Source organism: Vigna unguiculata, chromosome 4, assembly GCF_004118075.2.
Source record: "Vigna unguiculata cultivar IT97K-499-35 chromosome 4, ASM411807v1, whole genome shotgun sequence".
NCBI lineage: Eukaryota > Viridiplantae > Streptophyta > Magnoliopsida > Fabales > Fabaceae > Vigna > Vigna unguiculata.
Window position 1 is genome coordinate 2,003,006 of NC_040282.1, and position 25,440 is coordinate 2,028,445.

General features: G+C 30.3%; 2 protein-coding genes, 1 long non-coding RNA gene, 1 other non-coding gene and 1 pseudogene across 4 annotated transcripts; 3 read left to right on the forward strand and 2 right to left on the reverse strand.

The window, feature by feature from the left end:
* Positions 1–6,076: 6,076 nt before the first annotated feature.
* On the reverse strand, positions 6,077–8,107 carry LOC114182749 (annotated as a pseudogene).
* Positions 8,108–9,737: 1,630 nt separating this feature from the next.
* On the reverse strand, positions 9,738–12,738 carry LOC114181584 (chlorophyllase-1-like). The gene is made up of 2 exons (XM_028068080.1): positions 12,434–12,738; positions 9,738–10,628 (listed from the first exon to the last, which is right to left on the reverse strand). The coding sequence occupies exons 1-2, from the start codon at positions 12,686–12,688 to the stop codon at positions 9,939–9,941; spliced, it is 945 nt and encodes a 314-aa protein (XP_027923881.1). The 5' UTR covers positions 12,689–12,738; the 3' UTR covers positions 9,738–9,938.
* A 6,303-nt stretch (positions 12,739–19,041) lies between these two features.
* Positions 19,042–20,963, forward strand: LOC114181566 (reticulon-like protein B9). The gene is made up of 5 exons (XM_028068050.1): positions 19,042–19,175; positions 19,243–19,423; positions 19,952–20,093; positions 20,194–20,263; positions 20,546–20,963. Exons 1-5 carry the CDS (start codon positions 19,070–19,072, stop codon positions 20,713–20,715), a joined length of 669 nt encoding a protein of 222 aa, XP_027923851.1. The 5' UTR covers positions 19,042–19,069; the 3' UTR covers positions 20,716–20,963.
* Positions 20,964–23,100: 2,137 nt separating this feature from the next.
* LOC114182332 lies at positions 23,101–23,629 on the forward strand. Its single transcript, XR_003604060.1, has 2 exons — positions 23,101–23,238; positions 23,314–23,629. It is a non-coding gene; the product is annotated as an uncharacterized LOC114182332 (long non-coding RNA).
* A 953-nt stretch (positions 23,630–24,582) lies between these two features.
* On the forward strand, positions 24,583–24,663 carry TRNAL-CAG. Its single transcript has one exon. It is a non-coding gene; the product is annotated as a tRNA-Leu (tRNA).
* Positions 24,664–25,440: the final 777 nt, after the last annotated feature.

Here is a 25,440-nt window from a genome sequence, read left to right on the forward strand (position 1 = left end):
TTCACATAAGTGGATAGTTATTTTTATTCACAGGAATAGAGAAATTTTAAATTCATTATAATGAATGAATAATTATTTTAAAAACACACTATTTGTGATAATGAAATTATATTTTGAAACTTTTTTTTGTAAGCCACATAAAAAAATTGTAATAATACCATGTCTTATTTAAAATCCACTTTTAAAATAAGTGGGTTAATTGATTTTATTCAAATCAAAGTGGGAGAGAGGTCTAGTTATTAAAATATAAAATTGTTCAATAAAGTACTCTTTACTAAGTGGATAAAATTGTTTAATAAAGTATTCTTTACTAAGTGGAGATTGGGTATAGAAGAAAAAAAGTTATGAAAAGATATACTGGAATCTAAAATATAGATTTTGGGGAAACCTGGATGAAAGAAAGAATATATTCAAAGAAAATTTAGATGGCAAAAAATTTAAGAAATATTAATTTAAGAAATATTTGTGACTCTGCTGAGGATAAAATTTTGTTTGAAATATTTGTGGCTATGCTGAGGATAAGATTTTGTTTGAAGGGAGTCTGGATTAAGGATGTCAACGGGGCGGGTAGTAGCTCCTCCGTACTCTACTCGCTGGATAAATATCTGTCCCATATCTGTATCCATATTTGTCGGGTATCCGCCTATTTTTTTATATTCGCGGGTATCCATGGATACCCGCGGGTATTTACAAAATTATTTAAAAAATAAATATTTAATCATAAATTTAAATAAAATAAAATACATCATTGTCATAAATTTTAAATAAAGTTCAAATAAACTCAAGTTCATACAAGTCCAAATAATTATAAAAGTAAATATAAAATGACGTTCAACAAAATGAAAATTTTTTAATTAGTGTTTACATCAAAAAGTCAAATTTTTCCAATTGATTCCTAAAAAATAAACAGAATAAACAAATAATAAACCTCAATTACCACGTGCTAAGTATTCTTATTTTGATTCCATCATTTGACAACAAGCATACCATAAATGTCATTGTCCATTATCTATATTGGATTTGATGTATATGCCCCATTTCAAATAAAGGAAAGAGAAGAATGTCAAGGGTGTACTTGGAAGAAGACAACCTACCAATACTTAGAAAAATGAAGACAGAATACTTTTTACTAATATGTATATATATATAAGGGTACTTTTGTGAATTAAAGTTTAGCGGGTACGGGTATCCACGGGTACGGATACTATGATACCCGTACCCGCCCCGTTAACATGCGGGTATCAAAAATACCCGTACCCGCGGGTAGCGGGTATCCATTTTTAATATCAATTTCCTATCCGTTGCTGGTTTTATCCGCGGATATCCGCGGATACGGATTTTTTTGACATCTCTAGTCTGGATCAGCAAGTGGATATGGAATTAGGATTTAACTTTTGAAAGACACATGATCAGGGATGAAATTAGGTCACATTCTAATCTCATATATATATATATATATATATATATATATATATAAATTATTCTTAATTTTAAGAATATATGATGAGAGGTTAGGAAAAATAATACTTTTACAAATGATTTATATCTCAATCAGCATTTAACTTTTCATTTAGGTATAAGTGGTTAATTGATTCCTTCCATTCATTCCTTTCAATTTTAACACAACCTTTTGTCCAAACCAGACGAAAAAGGAATTTGGATCCTTTGTTGGTCTTCTCTGTGTTATTTTTTTTATTATATTTTTATAATACATTGATTAGCACTAATTTCAATATTTTAAAATATATTAAAAAATATTTAAAATATCAGTACAATATATTTTTAATGTTTGGCAGAGGACAACACCAAACAAACCAATAAAGAATTTGGACTCCAAAAAACTAAAAGGGAACATATCATGCGCATGAAAACTGATAAGAAAAGTGCAACTTAATAACAATAAAAATATTAAATAAGCTTCTAGTCTTTAAATTCGTACGTAAAATTGAAATTTATAATTATTTAAAAGTTATATATATTTTATTTTCCAAACTCTAAAATTGAATAGTTATAGTTTTCTTCATCTACAACGTTAAATTCTTATGATGTTCAAAAATATTTTAAGTTAACACATTTGAATTGAAATGTGTTATACAGTATAAATAATTATTAGTCTAACATATTGTTTGATAAGTTAAAAAGACTAAATACACTTTAATTATGAGAAATATATTAAAAAATCTTATAAAAAATTTTAGAATTTGGAAATTATATAAAAGTTTGAAACAGAGCAAATAATACCAATAAAAATGACTACTTTGAAAGACTCTATAGAGAGCTTTCATATAAAGACTTTTGAAAGGAAAAAGACAGAAAGGGAAAAACATCGAAAACAAGTGGAATTTGGATTTTCTGTTTGTTTGTGTTGTTTCTCTACTGTACTGATTACCACTAATTTTGACATTTTAAAATATATTAAAAAAATATTTAAAATATCGATACAGTGTATTTTTAATAGGATAATGATATTCCAACAAAATTTTTTGACAAGGTTTTGACACAGCTTACGTGGCAGCAGTTTTTTAATTTTTAGTAACTGAAAATCTTTGTTCGCACGTGCAGCTGTGAGGGAAAGAAAAATGAGATTAAACGTCCTTTAGAGAGAGAAAGAGGAGAGAAAAAAGGGGGGGGTCCGTTCCGCAGTGAGAAGTGAAGAGAGAGAAGGTGGAAATACCAACTTGCGGCCGGAGTTAGAAAGTGAAGAGATAAAAGGGGGAAAGTGAGGCCTGGGTGGGGCGGCCGGAGTTAGAAAGTGAAGAGATAAAAGGGGGAAAGTGAGGCTTGGGTGGTTTCGAACTGAGAAAGTCAAGACAGAGAAGGGGGAAAGTGAGATTCCGGCAACCATTTGGGTTGGTGGTGGTGGTGGGTCGTTATCAGGCAATGCGAGAGTGAGTAGAAGTGGTCGACGACAAGGAATTCGTCAGCCCAAGCGTACAATCGACCCTTTGTTGAGAAATAGGAATAAGGCTTGACGACATTTTACTTAGGTTTTTTTCTATGTCCTGCACCTTTGTTGAGAAAACTTTGCTTCAACTCCCCACGTACTTCTTCCTTACTCCCCACATCGGCCTCAGCTGTTTATGCAGTTGTGTGGCCATATTAAATCCACCTAATTCCGATCATTCAATTTAAATTGGGCAATTAGACGTCGTGATTTATCAACTACATGGTCAACGGTTCGAATAGGCTACTCAAGAATAGTTTTTCTTCCATATTGTAGCAGTGTTGCAAAAGTTAAACTCTACTCCCCACTTACGTACGCATAACTCCCCGCTTTTGAATGCAGTATATCTTTGGGGTTCTGTGAGGGTCCAGTCACATTAAATTAAATTATTTGAAAATGACTAACGCTTGAGTCACATCAAGGAATCTATGTGTTAAGAAAAGAAATAGTAATAATGGTTGACATTTTACTTTACTTAGGTTTTTTTCTATGTCCTGCACCTTTGTTGAGAAAACTTTGCTTCAACTCCCCACGTACTTCTTCCTTACTCCCCACATCGGCCTCAGCTGTTTATGCAGTTGTGTGACCATATTAAATCCACCTAATTCCGATCATTCAATTTAAATTGGGCAATTAGACGTCGTGATTTATCAACTACATGGTCAAGGGTTCCAAGAGGCTACTTAAAAATAGTTTTTCTTCCATATTGTAGCACTGTTGCAAAAGTTAAACTCTACTCCCCACTTACGTACGCATAACTCCCCGCTTTTGAATGCAGTATATCTTTGGGGTTCTGTGAGGGTTCAGTCACATTAAATTAAATTATTTGAAAATGGCTAACGCTTGAGTCACGCCAAGGAATTTATTTGTAAACGAATGAAATAGGAATAAGGCTTGACGACATTTTACTTAGGTTTTTTTCTATGTCCTGCACCTTTGTTGAGAAAACTTTGCTTCAACTCCCCACGTACTTCTTCCTTACTCCCCACATCGGCCTCAGCTGTTTATGCAGTTGTGTGGCCATATTAAATCCAACTAATTCCGATCATTCAATTTAAATTGGGCAATTAGACGTCGTGATTTATCAACTACATGGTCAACGGTTCGAATAGGCTACTTAAGAATGGTTTTTCTTCCATATTGTAGCACTGTTGCAAAAGTTAAACTCTACTCCCCACTTACGTACGCATAAATCCCCGCTTTTGAATGCAGTATATCTTTGGGGTTCTGTGAGGGTCCAGTCACATTAAATTAAATTATTTGAAAATGACTAACGCTTGAGTCACATCAAGGAATCTATGTGTTAAGAAAAGAAATAGTAATAATGGTTGACATTTTACTTTATTTAGGTTTTTTTCTATGTCCTGCACCTTTGTTGAGAAAACTTTGCTTCAACTCCCCACGTACTTCTTCCTTACTCCCCACATCGGCCTCAGTTGTTTATGCAGTTGTGTGACCATATTAAATCCACCTAATTCCGATCATTCAATTTAAATTGGGCAATTAGACGTCGTGATTTATCAACTACATGGTCAAGGGTTCCAAGAGGCTACTTAAAAATATTTTTCTTCCATATTGTAGCACTGTTGCAAAAGTTAAACTCTACTCCCCACTTACGTACGCATAACTCCCCGCTTTTGAATGCAGTATATCTTTGGGGTTCTGTGAGGGTCCAGTCACATTAAATTAAATTATTTGAAAATGGCTAACGCTTGAGTCACGCCAAGGAATTTATTTGTAAACGAATGAAATAGGAATAAGGCTTGACGACATTTTACTTAGATTTTTTTCTATGTCCTGCACCTTTGTTGAGAAAACTTTGCTTCAACTCCCCACGTACTTCTTCCTTACTCCCCACATCGGCCTCAGCTGTTTATGCAGTTGTGTGGCCATATTAAATCCACCTAATTCCGATCATTCAATTTAAATTGGGCAATTAGACGTCGTGATTTATCAACTACATGGTCAAGGGTTCCAAGAGGCTACTTAAAAATAGTTTTTCTTCCATATTGTAGCATTGTTGCAAAAGTTAAACTCTACTCCCCACTTACGTACGCATAACTCCCCGCTTTTGAATGCAGTATATCTTTGGGGTTCTGTGAGGGTCCAGTCACATTAAATTAAATTATTTGAAAATGGATAACGCTTGAGTCACGCCAAGGAATTTATTTGTAAACGAATGAAATAGGAATAAGGCTTGACGACATTTTACTTAGGTTTTTTTCTATGTCCTGCACCTTTGTTGAGAAAACTTTGCTTCAACTCCCCACGTACTGCTTCCTTACTCCCCACATCGGCCTCAGCTGTTTATGCAGTTGTGTGGCCATATTAAATCCACCTAATTCCGATCATTCAATTTAAATTGGGCAATTAGACGTCGTGATTTATCAACTACATGGTCAACGGTTCGAAGAGGCTACTTAAGAATAGTTTTTCTTCCATATTGTAGCAGTGTTGCAAAAGTTAAACTCTACTCCCCACTTACGTACGCATAACTCCCCGCTTTTGAATGCAGTTTATCTTTGAAATGAACACCAAACAACCACATACACATCCTCTGCGTAATACGACCGAAAAACGTTACATTTGGCTTAAACAAATTAAATGGGCTCCGCCAAATGGTCGATTGTACGCTTGGGCTGACGAATTCCTTGTCGTCGACCACTTCTTCTCACTCTCGCATTGCCTGATAACGACCCACCACCACCACCAACCCAAATGGTTGCCAGAATCTCACTTTCCCCCTTCTCTGTCTTGACTTTCTCAGTTCGAAACCACCCAGGCCTCACTTTCCCCCTTTTATCTCTTCACTTTCTAACTCCGGCCGCCCCACCCAAGCCTCACTTTCCCCCTTTTATCTCTTCACTTTCTAACTCCGGCCGCAAGTTGGTATTTCCACCTTCTCTCTCTTCACTTTTCACTGCGGAACGGACCTCCCCCCTTTTTTCTCTTCTCTTTCTCTCTCTAAAGGACATTTAATCTCATTTTTCTTTCCCTCTCAGCTGCACGTGCAAACAAAGATTTTCAGTTATTAAAAATTAAGAAAACTGCTGCCACATAAGCTGTGTCAAAACCTTGTCAAAAAATTTTGTTGGAATATCATTATCCTTTTTAATATTTAGCAGATGACAACACCAAAAAAATCAGTAGAGAGTCTTGACAGCTAAGTGTTGTTTTCATGCTAGTATATACTCCACATCATCGAGTCTGGTAGGAGCAATACCAGGATTGTCTAAAATGGCATCAAAATCCTTGTAGTCTCCATCCAATTGAGCCCTCAAGAAGGCCACAGCCAACCCTCCCACAGTCTCTCTCATCAACTTCCTAGGACCCTTCCCATTCTTACACGAACACTTTGCCAACACGGTCCCAAATATCCCAGGTGTTACATCGTCCAACATGTCCATGTGACCATAATTTGGTGCAACAAAATTTGCTTTGGGGGGTTTGCTCTCGTTGAAAAACTCCACGTGGTTGGCCCCATCAGGAGCACACATGGTGGAAAAAAAATATTAGCCTTTTCTGGTCCTAGTCCAGTGCCTATTACAGCCACGGGAACCTTCAGATTCAGTGAACGTGGCACCCCTGTCAGAATTTGAGGAGGCGATTCGGTAGCCATACACATAGATAATCTTCCCACAGGATCTATTCCTATTAGTGCAGAAAACTTGAGCGTGGTTTTAGCATAACCTAGTGCCATTGAAAATGCAGTTTTTCCACCCTTACTGTGACCTGATAGAACCACTTTCTTCAATTTCGCTTCAACGTTTTCGGGAAGCAAAGGTTGAAGCCCCGTCACTAGCCAATCCACAACTTTTCCTGCATACTTTATTTCATCGCTTCCAAACATAGGCAAACCGTTCCTGAACTAGCATGGATAGGAAAAATTTGTGTTAGAGAATAAGTCCAAGATGCAACACAAAACTTTCCGAACCTTTTCAATCATTTACATATAAAACTAAGGTACGTAATAAAAATTGATTAAAATCTTATTTTGGTCCTTTTTTTTTCATGAAAAATTTAATTAGATTTTGTATTTTTATTTGATTCGATATAGTACTCTAAATCTTTAGAATTATTCGATTTTTTTGTTATATTGACATTAATTTTTTTTTTTATAAATCACATCACACCTACACAATAAAATTCATTTAAATATTAAAGTTTTTTAAATGAAATGATTTGATATATTAATTTTAACAAAATATAACATCAATGACAAAAATATCAATTTGAATCATTTCATAGAATTAAAAAACTAAATTGAACTAAATAAAAATCACGAGTCTTATTGAATTTTTTATAAGAGTTAGAAAACCAAAAGAATATTTTAACATAAAAAATTTCACATTTAATAAATTTCCCTTCAAATTTTTTATATAAATTCATTCTATATGATTATTTTAGGAATTTTATAAAAATTTGTTGGATTTTTCAAGAGAATTTATAGAAAAAAATTCAATGATAATAAAAAATAGTCAAACTCAAAAAATTGATGTCTAGATTATCTTGAGTTTTGTTAAGTTTATTTGATATTTCAAACACGTTTCATAATAATATTTTTTAAAGCAAAAAAGTGTTAAATAGTATAACAACTCAAATACAATCTTGAAATGCATACGAAACATCAAATAAATCTAACAAAATTTGATTAAAAAGACTAAATCTACATATCTCGAAAGATGAAGAATTAAATTGGTACAAAGTTTCAAAATGAACTAATTCCAAAATTTATTAAAAGTTAAGGGACAAAAACATATTTAACCCTGAAACTCATGCTTATATTACTTATATTTCCGACAAGTTTGATAAAGTATTTACAAAATAAACCTCAAAAAACATGTAAAATTGTAACAAGAAATAAAGAAAAGTAGAAAGTGTATACCAGCTGAGGAGCAACAACTATGAATCCATGAGAAGCTATGTGGGCTAGGAGCTGAGTGTAGTAGCTTGGGGGAATGAAAAAACCATGGTAGAAAACAATTACAGTGTAAGCAGCAGGCACAGTTGGTGTAAATATTAGCAATGTTGTTGGAGGTGAAGAGGGAGCACTTGTTTCAAGGTTGAAACTCTTCCATGGGATACCTCCCATTTCGAAAACATCTGTGGTCACCACTTTTGCATCAGCTATTTTCGCCATTTTTACTCTTCTCGCACTAAACCCTTTCCTTCAAAGGATACTTTTAAATCTTCTTCTCTCTATCTATCTTATATAGAGATAGAGGTGATAATACGGGTCGGTCCGCCCCGTTTAGGCCCGCTCCACATAAGGCACGTATATTGCGGGTTGGCCCACCCCACCCTGCATATTTTATACGGGCCACATATTCTGGCCCGTCCTGCGGGTTTTAATGTCAAACAAGGGTCTTTGTCAGGTTTTAATATCTAACTTTTTTTCTTAATTTGTACAAGCTTTTTTAAAAAAAAAAATTTGAAATATGAAAAATTAATATAATAATGAATATAGAATTTGTTGGCATGAGATAGAATTTGAGCTCATTTGGAAAAAGCTCTATAGTGATGCATGTGATCACGTGAAACACAAATAAGTGACAGGACACAGGAATCTTAAGGGACCACATAGTTGAAGCCTAAATGGGAGACATTTATGGTTACATTGTGATGTTTTTGATTATTTTCAAAACGGTAATTTAAATGATTTTAACTTCACAACGAGAAAGTAGAAATTCATATAAAAAATTCATAAATTTATTATTTTAATTTTTTTTAATTGAAAAATCATGTCAATTTTTTATATATGTTAGTTAAATTAAAGTCATATTTACATATGAATATATGTGATTAAAGAAATAATTCTAATAAAAAAAATTAAATTGTGATAGAAAAGGAATAAGTTGAATAATATAAAAAAATCTATAAATTTATTGTCTAAAACTAGTTATAAACTTTGTAATTATAATATTTTTACTTATAATGTAGATTGGAAGAATAAACTACTAATTTACTTGTATACAGGTTCTTCTAATGATAGATATTTTTCTTAAAAAAATTATATTTTGACTCCTATTATTTACTTCTTGACATAATTTAGTATGAATCATTAATTTTTTTTTAAAAAGATAATGATATATTAATCAATGATCCACATTAAACCACATCATCAGAAAGTAAAAGATGGAACTCATATGATCATTGCATTTTTTACGGGGACCAAGGCGCTTGCAGATGATGATAAAATATAGGAAAATGATTTGTTGACTACTAAATTTTGACAACTTTCTCTTACAATTTTAGGTGACATTTTTTAAGTGGTTCACTAGTTTTTCATTTTCTCATTCTCAATATTTCAAAACCACTTAGAAGATGATATCTCATATTGGAAAAGAAAGTTGTTAAAATTTAGTAGTTAAAATATTATCAATCTAAAATATATAAGTGGACCATGTTTGCCACTTTAAAGAATTATTTTGCTAGTATCTTAATCAACATTTAACTTTTTATTTAGTATCACGTGTTACTATTGGATGTGAAAAGTCTCAATCTATATAAAATGAGGACCTCTGAAATGATTTAACCAAATATTAAAGAAGCTTATCATCTTTAAATTTGTACATAAAATTGAAATTTATAATTATTTAAAACTTTTATATATTTTGTTTCCAAATTTTAAAATTGAATGATTATAGTCATCTTCATCTCACAACATTAAATTCTTATGGTGTTCAAAGATATTTTGAGTTGAAACATGTCATATGGTGTAAATAATTGTTAGTCTACCATATCATTTGATAAGTTAAAAGACTTAATGCACTTGAATTACGAGAATTATATCTGAAAAAAACTTAATACACTTGATTATAAGAACTGTATCTATTTATTTTTAGAATTCGAAAACTATATAAAAGTTTGAAACAACACAAATAATACCGATACAAATTACTACTTTGAAAGACTTTAGAGAGCTTTCATATAAAGACTAGTTTGAAATGAAACAGACATGGAAAAGAAGAAACAACGAAAGCAAGTGTTGTTTTCATGCTGTTATGTACTCCACATCATCGAGTTTAGCAGGAGCAATACCAGGATTCTCTAAAATGGCATCAAAATCCTTGTAGTCTCCATCCAGCTGAGCCCTCAAGAAGGCCACAACCAACCCTGCCACAGTCTCTCTCATCAACTTCTTAGGACCCTTCCCATTCTTACACAAACACTTTGCCAGCACGGTCCCAAATATCCCAGGTGTTACATCGTCCAACATGTCCATGTGACCATAATTTGGTGCAACAAAATTTGCTTTGGGGGGTTTGCTCTCGTTGAAAAACTCCACGTGGTTCTCCCCGTCAGGAGCACATGGTGGAAACAAAATATTAGCCTTTTCTGGTCCTAGTCCAGTGCCTATTACAGCCACGGGAACATTCAGATTCAGTGAACGTGGCACCCCTGTCAGAATTTTAGGAGGTGATTCGGTAGCCTTACACTTAGATAATCTTCCCACAGGATCTATTCCGATTAGTGCAGAAAACTTCAGCGTGGTTTTAGCATAACCTAGTGCCACTGAAAATGCAGTTTTTCCACCCTTACTGTGACCTAAGAGAACCACTTTCTCCAATTTCGCTTCAACATTCTCGGGAAGCAAAGGTTGAAGCCCATTCACTAGCCAATCCACAACTTCTCCTGCATACTTTATTTCATCGCTTCCAAACATAGGCAAACCGTTCCAGAACTAGCATGGATAGGAAAAATCTGTGTTAGAGAATCAAGTCCAAGATGCAACACAAAACCTTCCGAACCTTTTCAATCATTTATAGATAAAACTAAGGTACGTAATAAAAAATTGATTAAAATCTTATTTTGGTCTTTTCTTTTTTATCATAAAAATTCAATTACATCCTTTATTTTTATTTCATTCAATTTATCACTCTACCTCTTTAAAATTATTCGATCTCGTTCGTTATATTCACGTTAAAATTTCTTTATAATTTATAAGTCACATCACACCTACACAGTAAAATTAATTTAAATATTTAAACTTTTTAAATGAAGTGATTTCATAGAATTAAAAGACTAATTTGAATTACAGAAAAATTAAGAATCTAATTGAAATTTTTATAAGAACTAGAAGATCAAAAGAGTATTTTAACATAAAAAATTTCATATTTAGTAATTTCCTTCAAATTTTTTATATAAATTCATTCTATATGATTCTTTTATGAATTTTATAAAATTTTGTTGGATTTTTCAAGAGAATTTATAGAAAAAAAAAATCAATGATAATAAAAAAAATAGTCAAACTCATAAAATTGATGTCATTTGATCAAAGATGCCAAAAAGAGTCCGTGTTGTGTTGGAAAAAAATTAATCATTTTAATGTGGATTAAACAATATTTGACTCATTAAACTCACGTGTTAGATTGAAGGTGACTTGATTTATAACCTACCAACAACAATCCTTTATTGGTTTTTTTCACTATTTTTTATAAGTTTTTTATTACAATTTTTTGTGGCTTCTAATTGTATAGGTTGATAATTTGATTTTTTAAATACTATAATGATGTTTAAATACTAGAATGATGTTCAATTAATGTTTGAATAGTTAAAATCTTTAATTTATTTGTTTTTTAACGAGTTCACACTTTAATTTTCAATTACTATTTTATAATAATGTTTAATAAAATAGATGAACACTTTGATTGTATTGCTATAAAATAATAAATCAAATAAGTCCACTTTGATTGTATTAGAATAAATATATAAAATAAAGGGTTAAATATGTTTTTTGTCCTTCAAGTTGCAGTGAATTTTGAAAGTAGTCTATCTTCGAAACTTTATATCAATTTAATCATTCATCTTTAGAAATGCGTAAATTTAGTCATTCTTACCAAATTTTGTTAAGTTTATTTGACATTTTAAACACATTTTATGATAATATTTGAGTTAACATTGAAGCGAAGATGTGTCAAACAGTGTAAACAATTCAAATACTATCATGAAATGCGCTTAAAACGTCGGATAAACTTAACAAAAATTTGTTAAAATGACTAAATTCACGCATTTTTAAAGATGAATGACTAAATTGGTCAAAATTTTTGAAGAGAGACTAATTACAAATTTAGTGAAACTTGAGGAACCAAAAACATATTTAACCCTAAAATAAATGAGAAGAACAAAACATCTTTAAGTGGGTTAATCCACTCACCCAACAACCTATAATTGATAAAATTGAGTTACAAAATTTTTTACTCACAAAAAATAAGTCAAATTGAACTAATTATTTTTTAATTTTTAACTCAACTCATAAAAGATTCGTGTGAACTAAATTGATTCACTTTTAGACTGTATTCAGCCCAACATCTTAGTAACTTTACTAGGTTTTTTTTTTCATTCAACTTTCTTATTTTTGTCTATCTTAAACTCATACTTATATTACTTATATTTCTAACAAGTTTGATAATGTATTTACAAAATAAATCTCAAAAAACATGTAAAATTGTAACAAGAAATTAATAAAGAAAAGTAGAAAGTGTATACCAGCTGAGGAGCAACAACTATGAATCCATGAGAAACTATGCGGGATAGGAGCTGAGTGTAGTAGCTTGGGGGAATGAAAAAACCATGGTAGAAAACAATTACAGTGTAAGCAGCAGGCACAGTTGGTGTAAATATTAGCAATGTTGTTGGAGGTGAAGAGGGAGCACTTGTGTCAAGGTTGAAACTCTTCCATGGGATACTTCCCATTTCGAAAACATCTGTGGTCACCACTTTTGCTTCACCTATTTTCGCCATTTTTACTCTTCTCACACTAAACACTTTCCTATTCTACGGATACTTTTAAATCTTCTTCTCTCTATCTACCTTATATAGAGATACATTTTTATGGCAAACAAAAGGGTCTTTGTCAGGTTTTTTTAATATCTAACTGTTTTTCTTAATTTGTACAAGCTTTTTTTTAAAAAAAAAAATGAAATATGAAAAATTAATTTAATAATGAAGATAGAATTTGTTGGCATGAGATAGAATTTGAGATGATTTTGAATTTTCACCTTACGAGCCAATTGGAAAAAGCTCTATGATGAATGTGATGACGTGAAACATAAATAAGAGACAGGACCAGGAGTCTTAAGGGACCACATAGTTGAAGCCTAAATTGGAGACATTTATGGTTAGATTGTGATGTTTTTTCATTGTTTTCAAAACGGTAAAAAACTTAAATGATTTTAACTTCACAACGAGAAAGTAGAATATCATATAAAAAATTCATAAATTTATTATGTAAAATTTTTTAACTGAAAAATCATGTCAATTTTTTATATAAGTTAAATTAAAGTCATATTTACATATGAATATATGTGATAAAAGAAATAATTCTAATCATAAAAAATTAAATTGTGATAGAAAAGGAATAAGTTGAATAATATAAAAAATATATATAAATGTATTGTCTAAAACTAGTTATAAACTTTGAAATTATAATATTTTGACTTATAATGTAGATTGGAAGAATAAACTACTAATTTTCTTGTACACAGGTTCTTCTAATGATGGAGATTAGTTTTATGTTCCAAGTTCAGTGTGTACGGGGGACCAAGGCGCTTGTAGATGATGATAAAATTTAAGTGGACCAAGTTTTTTTGGCGCTACAAAATAATTGAAGGGGCGTCAAACAAAGGACGCGTGCAACCTACCCCACTTTAAAGAATTATTTTGCTAGTATCATGGCTACTAATAATGATAATAAATAATAATAATAATAATAATAATAATATTTAAAATGTTTAATGTAATTATATGTTAAGGATTTTAATTTAAAATCTTTTCTTAAGGTGAAACAATAATTTAAAACCAACTTTCCTATTTATATTAAGTAAATAATTTACAAAAATGGATTCAAAGTTCATTGTATAAAAATATTGATGACGAAAAATGTTGGCTTCAAAATAAACATTTTGAATATATTTGACATATAGAAATGAAAAACGAGCTAGAATGCACTCTGTCACATGTAATTTGTGGGCGTTTTGAGAACCCAACAAGAGTGACATCATCGAAAAGTTTGTTGGTAACAACTCGTGCATTTCGTGCATTCAGATTGTATCAATACTCGACAAAATTAAAAAGAAGGAAACAAGACGTTAGGAAGAAAAACGAATAATATAACATTTTTTTTAATATTAACCCTTTTAAATTGATTATTATGAATATATCATATTATTTTTGAAATTGATATATTGTTTTCGGAGTAGAAAGTGAGAAATATCAATATTGATTCTATTATTAGAAACGAAAAAAATGATAACTTTATTATTGTAAAATATTTTAACTGAACTTTCACATTTAACATTTACAATATTGTATGCTAACATAAAATATTTATAATAAAAGTATTATTGTATGTAAGATATTTATTTGTTATTATTATTATTGGCGTAAGCACGCCCGATGTGTGTATACTTTTTAAATATTAATAAATTAGTTATATTTTAAAAGTAGTATTTAGAAGGATAAAATTAAAAAAATAAAAGTATATGTAGTTTCGTGTATATAGTTATAAATATAGCTATAAATAAAATAAATTTTAGTTATTGATATAAACATATTATAAATAGTATTGTGTAACTAATTTTTTTATTATGAGTAACTATTTAAATTTGAAAAAATAGTTATTAAAATGATGAAAAAATAATTTTTTTTATGATGAGTAATTATTTGAATTCAGAAAAGTAGTTGCTAACATACTAAAATTGAAAAAAAAATTATTATGAATAATTATTTAAATCAGAAAAATATTAATTAAGAAGACACAAAATATGTGTATTTCTTTATATATAACTAGCACAAACACAGGCGCTATCGCATTTATGTGTATGTATTTTTTTAAATATGTGTCGTATTATATTAGTAGATAATGATATTATAATGTTATTAAGTTAATATATAAAATAAAATTATATTTATTAAAAATAATCTAAAATATATCAGAAAAAATTGAGAGAATATCTATCAATAAATAAAAAAGATAAAAAAGAAGAGATAGACAATTTTATTAAAAACTTGTAAAAATAACGATTGATTTTAAAAAATTTAATTAATAATTTTATTTTAAAAAGTAAAATTAATATTTTAAAATGTGAACACAAAATATAAAATTCTTTTATTCAGACTGGGATTACTGTACTACCTTAGCCCACTAATTAAGGCCGAAGACATCAAGATAACCAAATTTTTGTTGTTATATACAGATGATTGAGGAAGACGTCGAGATAACCATTTACAAGTTATTTTTTTAATTAGTTTTGATCTCAACTCACTATCTCATATCTCTCTTTAATGGGTGAAATTCGTACCGACATGTGTTACTTTTACGATTTTACACACTTAACAACTTCACTTTCAATTTTTCATATTACTATATCCTATTAATCATTACAATTTTTTTTACACATTCTTTTATTTTGAAAACAGTTATTAGTTCTGAAATAATACAATTAACTATCATACCTATTATATAAATAATTATTTATACAAACCCAATATTTCATATTATATTTCCTTATAACAATAAATAATTTCAACATGATTTTATATATATTTTTATGTTTTATCATTTCTCATATATGCATGTATGAAATCATAAAAATAAATAAATAAAATTAAATATCCAACAAAAAGATTTAGAAAGAATTTATTTATGATAATATTTTTTCAAGAAATAATTTAAAACTTACCGAGGTTAAAGATTCTGGGCTAAGCCTTTTTATTTTATGTTTTATGATGGATTTGTAACAGATTGTCTCTGATGAATATAAATCTATTAAACCTTTGTATGTATCCTTTATCTATTACAAGAAAAATAAAATAAATTTTTTAAATATTAGTGGTAACTAAATTGGAACTTTATTAAAGTCGGTTTAGTGACGAGTGATAATAGATTATTTAAACCAACTTTAATATGATGTATTTTTTTAAATTAAAAAACTCAGCTATTTTTATTATTTCTAATAAATAAACATTCTAACGAATTTTAATAGAGTAAAAAGTTGTTTTTATTTTAAAATTTATTGAACACAAAATTAGGGTTTATTTTAAAATTGATGTCGGCACACACACGTTGGCACACTGTTTCGTTAGTTATATCTTAAGAAAATAAAATAAAATGAATTGCATAAAACATAAAACAATGGTTAAGTGAAAAAAAAATTAAAAGGTGGAATTGAAGGTTTACTGCAGTGAAAGTTTTCCTTGAGTGAAAAAGTGAAATTGGACATTTGAATGGTCGAGAGATAGGGAAAAATTAGGATTGGTGAGAAAGGAGAAAATTAGGGTTCTTGTTCATCAATTAGGATTCGTGAAGAGGGGAAATTGCGCTTCGAGAGTGATTTGCGATTGGAGATTGGAGATTGCGCTTCGAGATTGCATTTGGAGGTTGTCATTCGAGATTGGAGCGTCAACCAGGTTCAGGTTAGTAAGCTTGAGAAATATTTGTGTAGTGTTGTTCGTTTGTGGTGGTGAGAGGAGGAAGACGAATGGTGACAAGACATACCTCTCAAACACGAATTCAAAATCACCAACTGGATTGTGCACAAGTTTCTTGCTGGCCATAGTTTTGCTTGAAATCCTAATTTCTTCCCCAATTCAATTTCATTGTGCCAACGTCACTGTCAAAATTTGACACGTAACCCAAACAATTCCACGTTGTCACTGCGTCGTTAACAATTTTAACACCCTTTGCCAAAAGGAATCGATTGAATGCAATTTTACAAAAATGAGGATCAAATTAACCAAACAACGAAAATAAGGACTAAATTGAATAATTTTGAGAAAAATAGGGACCAAATATATATTTAAGCCTTATTTTTAATACCTTTTAATAAATAAATATTTACGTTTTTTTTTTTTCAAATTACCGTAAGTGTAGTTGACAATAATAAAATTATCTTATTGTTTGATACTAATAATCGGCTTAGGTGAATTTAGTATTTAGATTTATGATTAAATATGTACTTGAAATTCAAGTTTTAGTAAAATTTGGAATTAGTCACTCTTTAAAATTTTTTATCAATTTTATCTTACAAAATACGTGAATTTAGTCATTTCAATTAAATAAGTGTAATAAAATTTGAGAAAAAGGACTAAATCCATCCATTTTTAAAGATAAATGACTAAATTGGTATAAAATTTTGAAAAGAAACTAATTCTAAAATTCACTAAAACTTGAGAGAAAAAAAATATTGAACCCTTAGATTTATTTAAGTTAATGGTGTTCAGATCTATGTTAATTTATGTAGACAAATCTTATCAATTATAATTTTTTATATAAGTTTCTTTATATTGTTTTTTTTTATATTCATTTTCTTTACCGATACTTTTGTTTTTTCATTCGCAGACATTTTCTTTATCTTCTTCTTATCCATATTCATCTTTTTTATCCACCACCATTATTTTTGTTCACTGGTATTTTAGTTTTTCGAACATGAAAGTGTTATATTAGAAACTTTTTGTTTAAAATTAATGACATTAGTATCTATCAAATTGACAAAATTTAAATTAATATTAAAATAAATTTAACTTAGAACTAACTTAAACAATGCTAAATTAAATAAATTATAAAATAAAAGCGCAACGTTAGTTAGGTTGACCTTGCAAAAGAATTAGTATCTATGATTTTCAAATTGCTATTGTATGCGACGCCAATACAATGCTATTAGTTTATTAACATTGACTTTTACTTATTAACCGCGAGACACAAAATGTTTACTTTCTTATAATAATCCATTTCATGACATTATCTCACACAGAGGAAATTAAATCTATCTCATTAGGAATTATTATTAGGTAAAATTTATAATGTTGTGTCTATAGTTTATCACACATTACATTAATTAGAAGCTTGTTTATACTTTTATAAATCTCACAAAGTTATATAACCAAGAGATTATTGTTTTCCGCAAAACTTGGCCATAAATTTTAACTCTTTCAGTATATTTGTAAAAATTTAAATAGTCTAACATGGGGTCATGTGTACTCTTTTATAGAATTATATTTTTGTTTCTTCATCTTTTATTAAATTTACTTTTAGCTCTTGGACAATTTTACATTTTATATTTAATTTTAGTTATTTTTATTTCTTATAAGTTTTATTTAGTACAGACCAACTTTTTTACCAATCTTTTCGCACTCCTAAACCATAATTGAGTACCCGTGTATTTGTTGAATAACATAAAAGGATGATACTTTAACACTTTCACAGAGCAAAACCTTAGCGTTTATACGAATTAGAACTGGATGTTACTAAAAAATTCGAACATTAATAGTTTTACAATCACTTATAAAAATTACTTTTTTTACACTTTTTGGCTTTTGTCAGAAGTACAGTAATACGTTAAAGTTTATACTATACAAATATACACAAACAGTGTTTTAAATATAACAATATTTCTTTTATTTGTATTATGTTCCTTGTTGGTACTGTAGTAGGAATCGTTAGAAGTTATAAGGTGTTGGAAGATTTTAGAATTCTTTCAATAATTATTATTATGGGATTAGAGTTTTCTGTACTGTTTTAAATCAATCAATGAAATAAATGTATTCTTATTTTTATATTAATCTTTTTAACAACTATTATAAATAAATATACAAATATATGAAAAAAATATTAGATTTTCAGTAATAACATAATAAAATATAAAAATAAGATTGAAAAAAAACACTTCTTTAAATACTGGAAAATTCTATATAAAATGTCTAGTATCCAGTATAAATATACTCTTTATGAGTCTTATAGAACTTAGACTTAAAATAATAACGTAAACCATTCGAGTTATTCAACATATACATGATTTAAAATTAAGACTAATCATCACAAAAACAATACTATAAACCTAAATATTTAACTTTTCACAAAAGAAATGAACTTTATTAGCTTGCTCCATTTTTATAATAGGGCTGCATAAAAATCCAGAGTTTGTTGCTGAAAGAAGACTCATCTAGATTCGGGGAATAGATACTTTAGAGTGTTAGCAGGAATGCAAATATGCGAAGTTAACCCAAAGTCATTCCTTACTTTAGTGATGAGTATAGAATCTCCTCTTCTTGTGCATGAAAATAAATATGGTACAATGTTCAATATAAATGGTAGAGTTATGACACAATATCAGCGAAGAAGAAACTATGGCTAACGATACATCATCTGATTCTGACAATGAAATTATCGGAGCACGAGTAAAGCTCTTCGGACATGAAAAACCGATACATCAACTTCTTGGAGGAGGAAAAGGTACCACATTAAATTCATGTTCTTGTTTTCTTCCATGAAGTGATTCTGAAAATTGGGGAAGTTGCAGTGGCAGATATGCTGTTATGGAGGGACAGAAATTTATCAGCTGCGCTTTTGGGAGGGATGACAGTGATATGGTTTCTATTTGAGATTGTTGAGTACAATTTCGTCACTCTCCTTTGTCACATTTCCATCACCACGATGCTTGTGCTATTCATATGGTCCACAGCTGCAGATATATTCAAATGGTACCTATTTTTGCTTAACATCACACGTATATAGTCTCCATGAATATAGATATAGAAGATGATATAGACATACATAGGTCTATCTATACATGTTCTTATAGACACTATTTGTTGGAGGTTCCACGTAAACAAGTGATAAGTGATAAGTAATAAGTGATAAGGTCAAGTTTACATAAGTAAATAATGCAAACCTTACTTACAAGCTGGTTTCGTAAAAATGAGTTAGACTTTAAAATTTACTTCTTAATAGAATTTATTATTTGTTGGACATATTGTTCCGCATGTTATTAGACCATCTATTAATGTCTAGTCTCACGTTTGAAATGTATATATTTCGATATGAGAGGATATATTGAAAGTCTAACACTGACAAGTGATAAAGTCTATTTATAGTATGAAAGTGGATGCAAACCTAAGCTAAGTCTACAAAGTCAAGATAAAGATTCAATCTTATCTTAGTTCTGTAGACTTGACTTAGGTTTAAAATCTATTTCTTAATAATATTTTCTTGGATAAATATATCTTCAGGAAACCTCCCCAGATTCCAAACATTATTTTACAAGAATCTTTCTTTCAAGAACTTGCTTTCATTCTCCACAGAAGATTCAACCAGTTACTACCAATGCTCCTCCATATTTCATGTGGAATAGACCTGCCAATCTTTCTTCTGGTACACAACCAATATTCATTTTCTTTCACTAAACTGAAAGTGAATTTCTTAATTAACAAAATGCTTAAACCTGACATCTCACTTCTCAAAACATTTTCAGAACATTGTGTCCCTCTATATTCTGTCAGTGATTGGAAGCTACTTCAGCTTTGTCAATCTGCTATATATTGGTAAGCATTTCTTCATCTTTTTTTCTTTTTCTAGGTTAGATTACTCATCTGACTAATGTTTTAGCAGTTTCATGCTGTCAGTAGCAAGTAACAAAGAATACTCTCTGCATAATTAAAATATAATTACATGATTAAAGAATTAAAAGAATAGTTTTAATCATATCTACTTAAAAATTCTTAAATAATATATGGAGCACATGTGAATGTGAGTATGATCTTATTTTTATATTTGATTTTGTACTAAGATGTCTGGTTTGTTGTTGATGGTTCGTTGATGACAAGGTTTCCTGTGCGTGCACACGCTGCCAATTGTGTATGAACGGTACGAGGAAGAAATCAACAATTGGGTGAGCGATATGATAATCGTTTTCAGAAAAAACTACAGGATTTTCAAGAAGAACTACCTCAACAGAATTCCCAGAGGACCAGTGAAGCCAAAGAAAACCCAATAAAGTGTTACACTCATCCAAACTTCAAAATATATTGTGCATTACATAAATAGCTGCTATGACAGATACAATGGTTATCATTATCACCAGAAAAAACATACATAAGATGATGGTTTAAGGTTCTCCCATGTAATAATTTTATTTTTCATACATGTCCAATTGTGTTATTCAATGGTTTTACATGGATTGTGTGTGAGAGGAGTGGTTTATCTGTATATTTTTCAATAAAATCTAATTGTTAGTTTTCTTCACTAAACAATATATCGTGCGTGTGGTGTGATATGTGAAAAACGCTCTCGATCAATATTCTCCACCTTCTCGGTTCCTCAAAGTTCTCTTACGTTAGCATTGGGATTTAAATAGAAGCTGAGGTCAGACTCCAGAACACTTTGTCTGCTACTCTTTTGGTGAAAGTAAAAAATATATCAAACACTTCTACTTTTCTTTCATCTCATTTCTATTCCATTTTCTTTTTCTGTCTCCTTTTTTTCATCAATGATCACATCTGTCACTTTGTTTTTCATCCATCTTTTCTTTTCTTGCTTCTTTCCTTATAACTCTCTTCTTTTAACTTCAATCTACTCCCTTACAAAATCATCATCACAACTCTTAGTGAAACTGTATAATCATATCAGAAACTCATGTTGTCTTTGTATTGTAGAAAAATTATAACCATCTCCACACTTTTTCTTCTTTTTCTACATATATAGCTATCCCTTATTTCACCTTTTCTCTTGTTCTTTTCTATCTCTATCTTATTTCTACCCAATTCACCATTTTGAAGTAAACAATTATCAGCTCTCTTGAATCATATAGTGCTTTTTGCAAACAGATATAAACTGATCAGCTATAAGAAAAAAAAATAGGAGAAATTGAAGACTCAACGAACTTATAGGCTCAACTTTTTTGTTAGTTTTTTTAAACGAAAAATATAATAGGATACCAAGTTCGAAATAATGGGTGCTGCTTTATGAGATTATTAATTGTTGGCTTTTTTCCATGGTAATTAAATAGAGTTACACAGAATAATCCAAGATGAGTTTGGCACCAGTAGGTTGAGTTCCATATAGAAGAATGTGACATTAGAATTGTGGTTGTCACATGAAGCACATATAATGCGTCTGATGTGGTGGTGCAGTAGTCTATGACCCACTTATAATGTGGGAAACAGATAGCTCCTACATTACAACAATCCCACTATCATTATCACTACCTACAATGCCTCCAATAAAAATTAAACATCTTCCAAAACCCTCAAAACTTAGTCTTCTTATTTCTATTTATCCAATAAGAGTAATGTATGTACCACAGACTTTAAGTTTCTGCTTTTGGATTTATTACTTCAAAACCTGAATTTGCCTCTTATTTGTGTTTATCCTGTGATGATGGACTCTCAAATTGTCTGTCTGCTCTGATTCTCTGAATTACAATGGTGCTTGCTGATGAAGAATTGGAAACATAACACATGGAGCATGATAATACTAAGCAACTGCAGTAGAATATTATAGGATAAAATCTGCTTTGAAATGTTTGCATTTTGCAATTTCCTAAAGAATCAACAACCATGCCATTATTGATCTTCGTCCTCCACTCAACAATGAGTGGAGTCTCTAATAATGTTCTTTTATATAATTTTTAGTCTAAAAAGGGTTGGTAGTAGTACTATAGAAACAACCACTGAGCAAAATAATATTTTTCACTGCTTAACTAGTTACAACCTCCCCAAGTCAGAAAAAAAGTTTTGCTTAGGATAAACATTGTCAGTTTTTAAAAGTCAAATCCATCGTGGTCCAAAGAATAAAAAATTTAATGGTCTAAATATGGTGCCATTTTGATTGTCTTTTCAAAAAAAATAAAAATAAAGTCTAAATATTTGTCATGTTCTTTTTCATTTTAAATTTTTTAATTTTCTATTTTTAGTGATAGTTTTGTAATGATAAAACTTAAACTTAACCACTATGGTATATTAGATTTTTCATGTGTATTTTAAATGTTAAAAAGCTAGTGTGTTATAAAGTTATGGTATATATATTTCATTAATAACATTTTATGCACTATTTAACTAAAGCTAAGTTCATAAATGTTCAAAATGGATACCTCAATCATTTATCTGAGTTTAAAAACATTGGATTTTGCAATTGAAGCATGAATGTCAATTTATTAGTTGAAAGTGATGACTGGAATCAATAGCATGATTACATGTTAGCTACCACAACTAAATTTCAAGACAAGAACTGAGTGGTCCACCACAGTCGACTAAAGGAGCAATAACTTGGACTTTTCTAGGGTAATGAAAAATTTGAAAACGTCTTCAAATGCATATACAAAGATATTTTTATTTTTTATCTAGCACATTGGTTTCACTGTATATATAGCTTATATAACAAGCATATATGTCCACTTCTGAAAAAAAAAAAACCAAAGGCCTATTCTCAGGTGAAAGTGAAAATCATTGAGCAAAGTGGGAACAAATGGTGAGAGAATTGAGAGAGGTGAAAATTGTGGATGCAAATATTGGTTTCTTTGGTAATGGCTATGCAATCTGGTTGATGGTTTTTGTTACCTTCTGCATTATTCCAGCCATAATTTTTTCTTGTGCAGATGGTGTATCCAAGGAGAAAAGTTCTGCAGCAGATGAAGAACCTTATGGAGCTGCATGTGGTGCAGGATGTGGTGCTGGTTGTGGTGCTGGATGTGGTGCCTAGAGATCGTGTTTTTCTGCTATCAACTTCATGCATAGATCTGAAAGAGTGAATTCTAGTGGCTATTGTAGTGTTAGTTTCTTATATATTTCACATTGCAGCTTGTTGCTAAGGCCTATGATTATTAGAATGGTAAGTGCTACCTGTTTTACTTCTTGCAAATGTAAGCTCAGAAGTTCTGCAATGGATTTTGAATATGAACTTTGATCTCATAACCTCATAGTGTATCTTTTTCTCCTATATATTGTTGTTTCGATTAGAAATAATGAGTTATATATAAAACAAGGAAATTGATCAAAATTTAAGGAAGAAGATTTAGAAACTAATCATTTTAAAATTTTAAACCTGAAGTAGTATGTAATCTTTTATTTATATATAAATTGATTCATAAGTCATTGATACCAAATCTATAATAAAAAATTAAGCTTCCAACAACCAAATTTTCTGCCTGGATAATCTTATCCTCAAAGAATGTATTTTAGTACACTAATTATCAGATTATAGTGTGAAAGATTTTGTATAGATTTGATGAATTTCTAGATTCAAAGTTTATTATCTTAAAAAAAAAAAAATCTAAAGAATATAATATCATGTAGATAGATACCTATCTAGAATACGCCTTTTCTAAAATATGCATAGGTCTAATATGTTTTTGGATTCGACTATTTTAGTTCGAGGAAAATAAGGATTTCTTATGTGTCAATGACAAAAAAAAACACTATTTGTCGTTAAATCCATGCTAAATTAATTGAATTTAATGTAATGTTAATCCTAAATTAACCTACCAATTTCTCCAAAATAAAGTTTGGCCATGTTTTCCACTAACGTAAAAATACATTTCATAATATTTTTGCCGTAGCTCATCAAACTCAGCCGATTTTCTTCTCTATGTAGTATTCATAATTTTCTTAGCATACAAATTTTTTTACTACTTATTAGTAAAAGATTACTAATTGTAAGTTAAATTGATGGTAAAAGTGATTAAAAGATGGGATAGATGGTGAATTTTAAATCTTCACTAATAAGTATACTTTATCTTTATAAAAATGTAATTTAGATACTGGTTCCAAAAGGAATGGTTTGGGATTATTACATTTCTAATAAGAGTCATTTATCTTTATAAACTTAAATATTTAAATAATATTGTTTACTTCATTTATCAACAAAAGTCAAGATGGCCGAGTTGGTCTAAGGCGCCAGTTTCAGGTACTGGTCCGAAAGGGCATGGGTTCGAATCCCATTCTTGACATATTATTTGTTTTACTTATTTATTTTAAATTTTAAAATCACAAACAATCCAAAATATTAACCAAGACTGACTTATACTTTGTATGCAAAGTTTAATTTTCTAACCAGGAATGCCATGTAACATAAGAGGAACAAAAGACACTTTTTTTTCTTTTCCTAGCCTTCAAATTGTGCTTTCATTAAACAGCACTGCAACATACTCACTTAGCAATTGATGAACTCTGTCTTCTCTCTTCAGAAACACTACTTGGCTTAACCTTACCATAGGTGACATCAGAATCAATGTCAGAAAACGAAGAATAATCTGCACACACCCTATTCTTTGATCCAGAACATGACCATTGCCAGGCACACCTCAATGCTTGGTGACAGATTCTGCATGGTAGCTTGATGAAACATGAGACACAGGCCAAAGGGCAACAGATACAAAACAAGCAACTGCTACAAATAAACTCAATAAACTTCTCTCTGGTTTTGTGACCTTGTTGCTGAAAAGATCCCAAACTTGAACAATTGCAAGCTTTTGCATGTCTTGTATCAACATGTTCACTCCTCTCCCTCCTCCTCCTCCAATGGAAGAATGTAACTCTTTCTTTTTTGTCTTCAAGGGCTAGTTTACACCCCTTATCACTGTATGTGGTGGGACCCATATGCCATCAAAATTTCGCTGAATGCTGATGAAACCCTGCAATCCTTGTGAAGGATTGTGAACTGTGAATATTTGCATGAAAATCTTCTCAGGAAAACCTTTGGAACATGCTGTAGTTATTTCTTGATG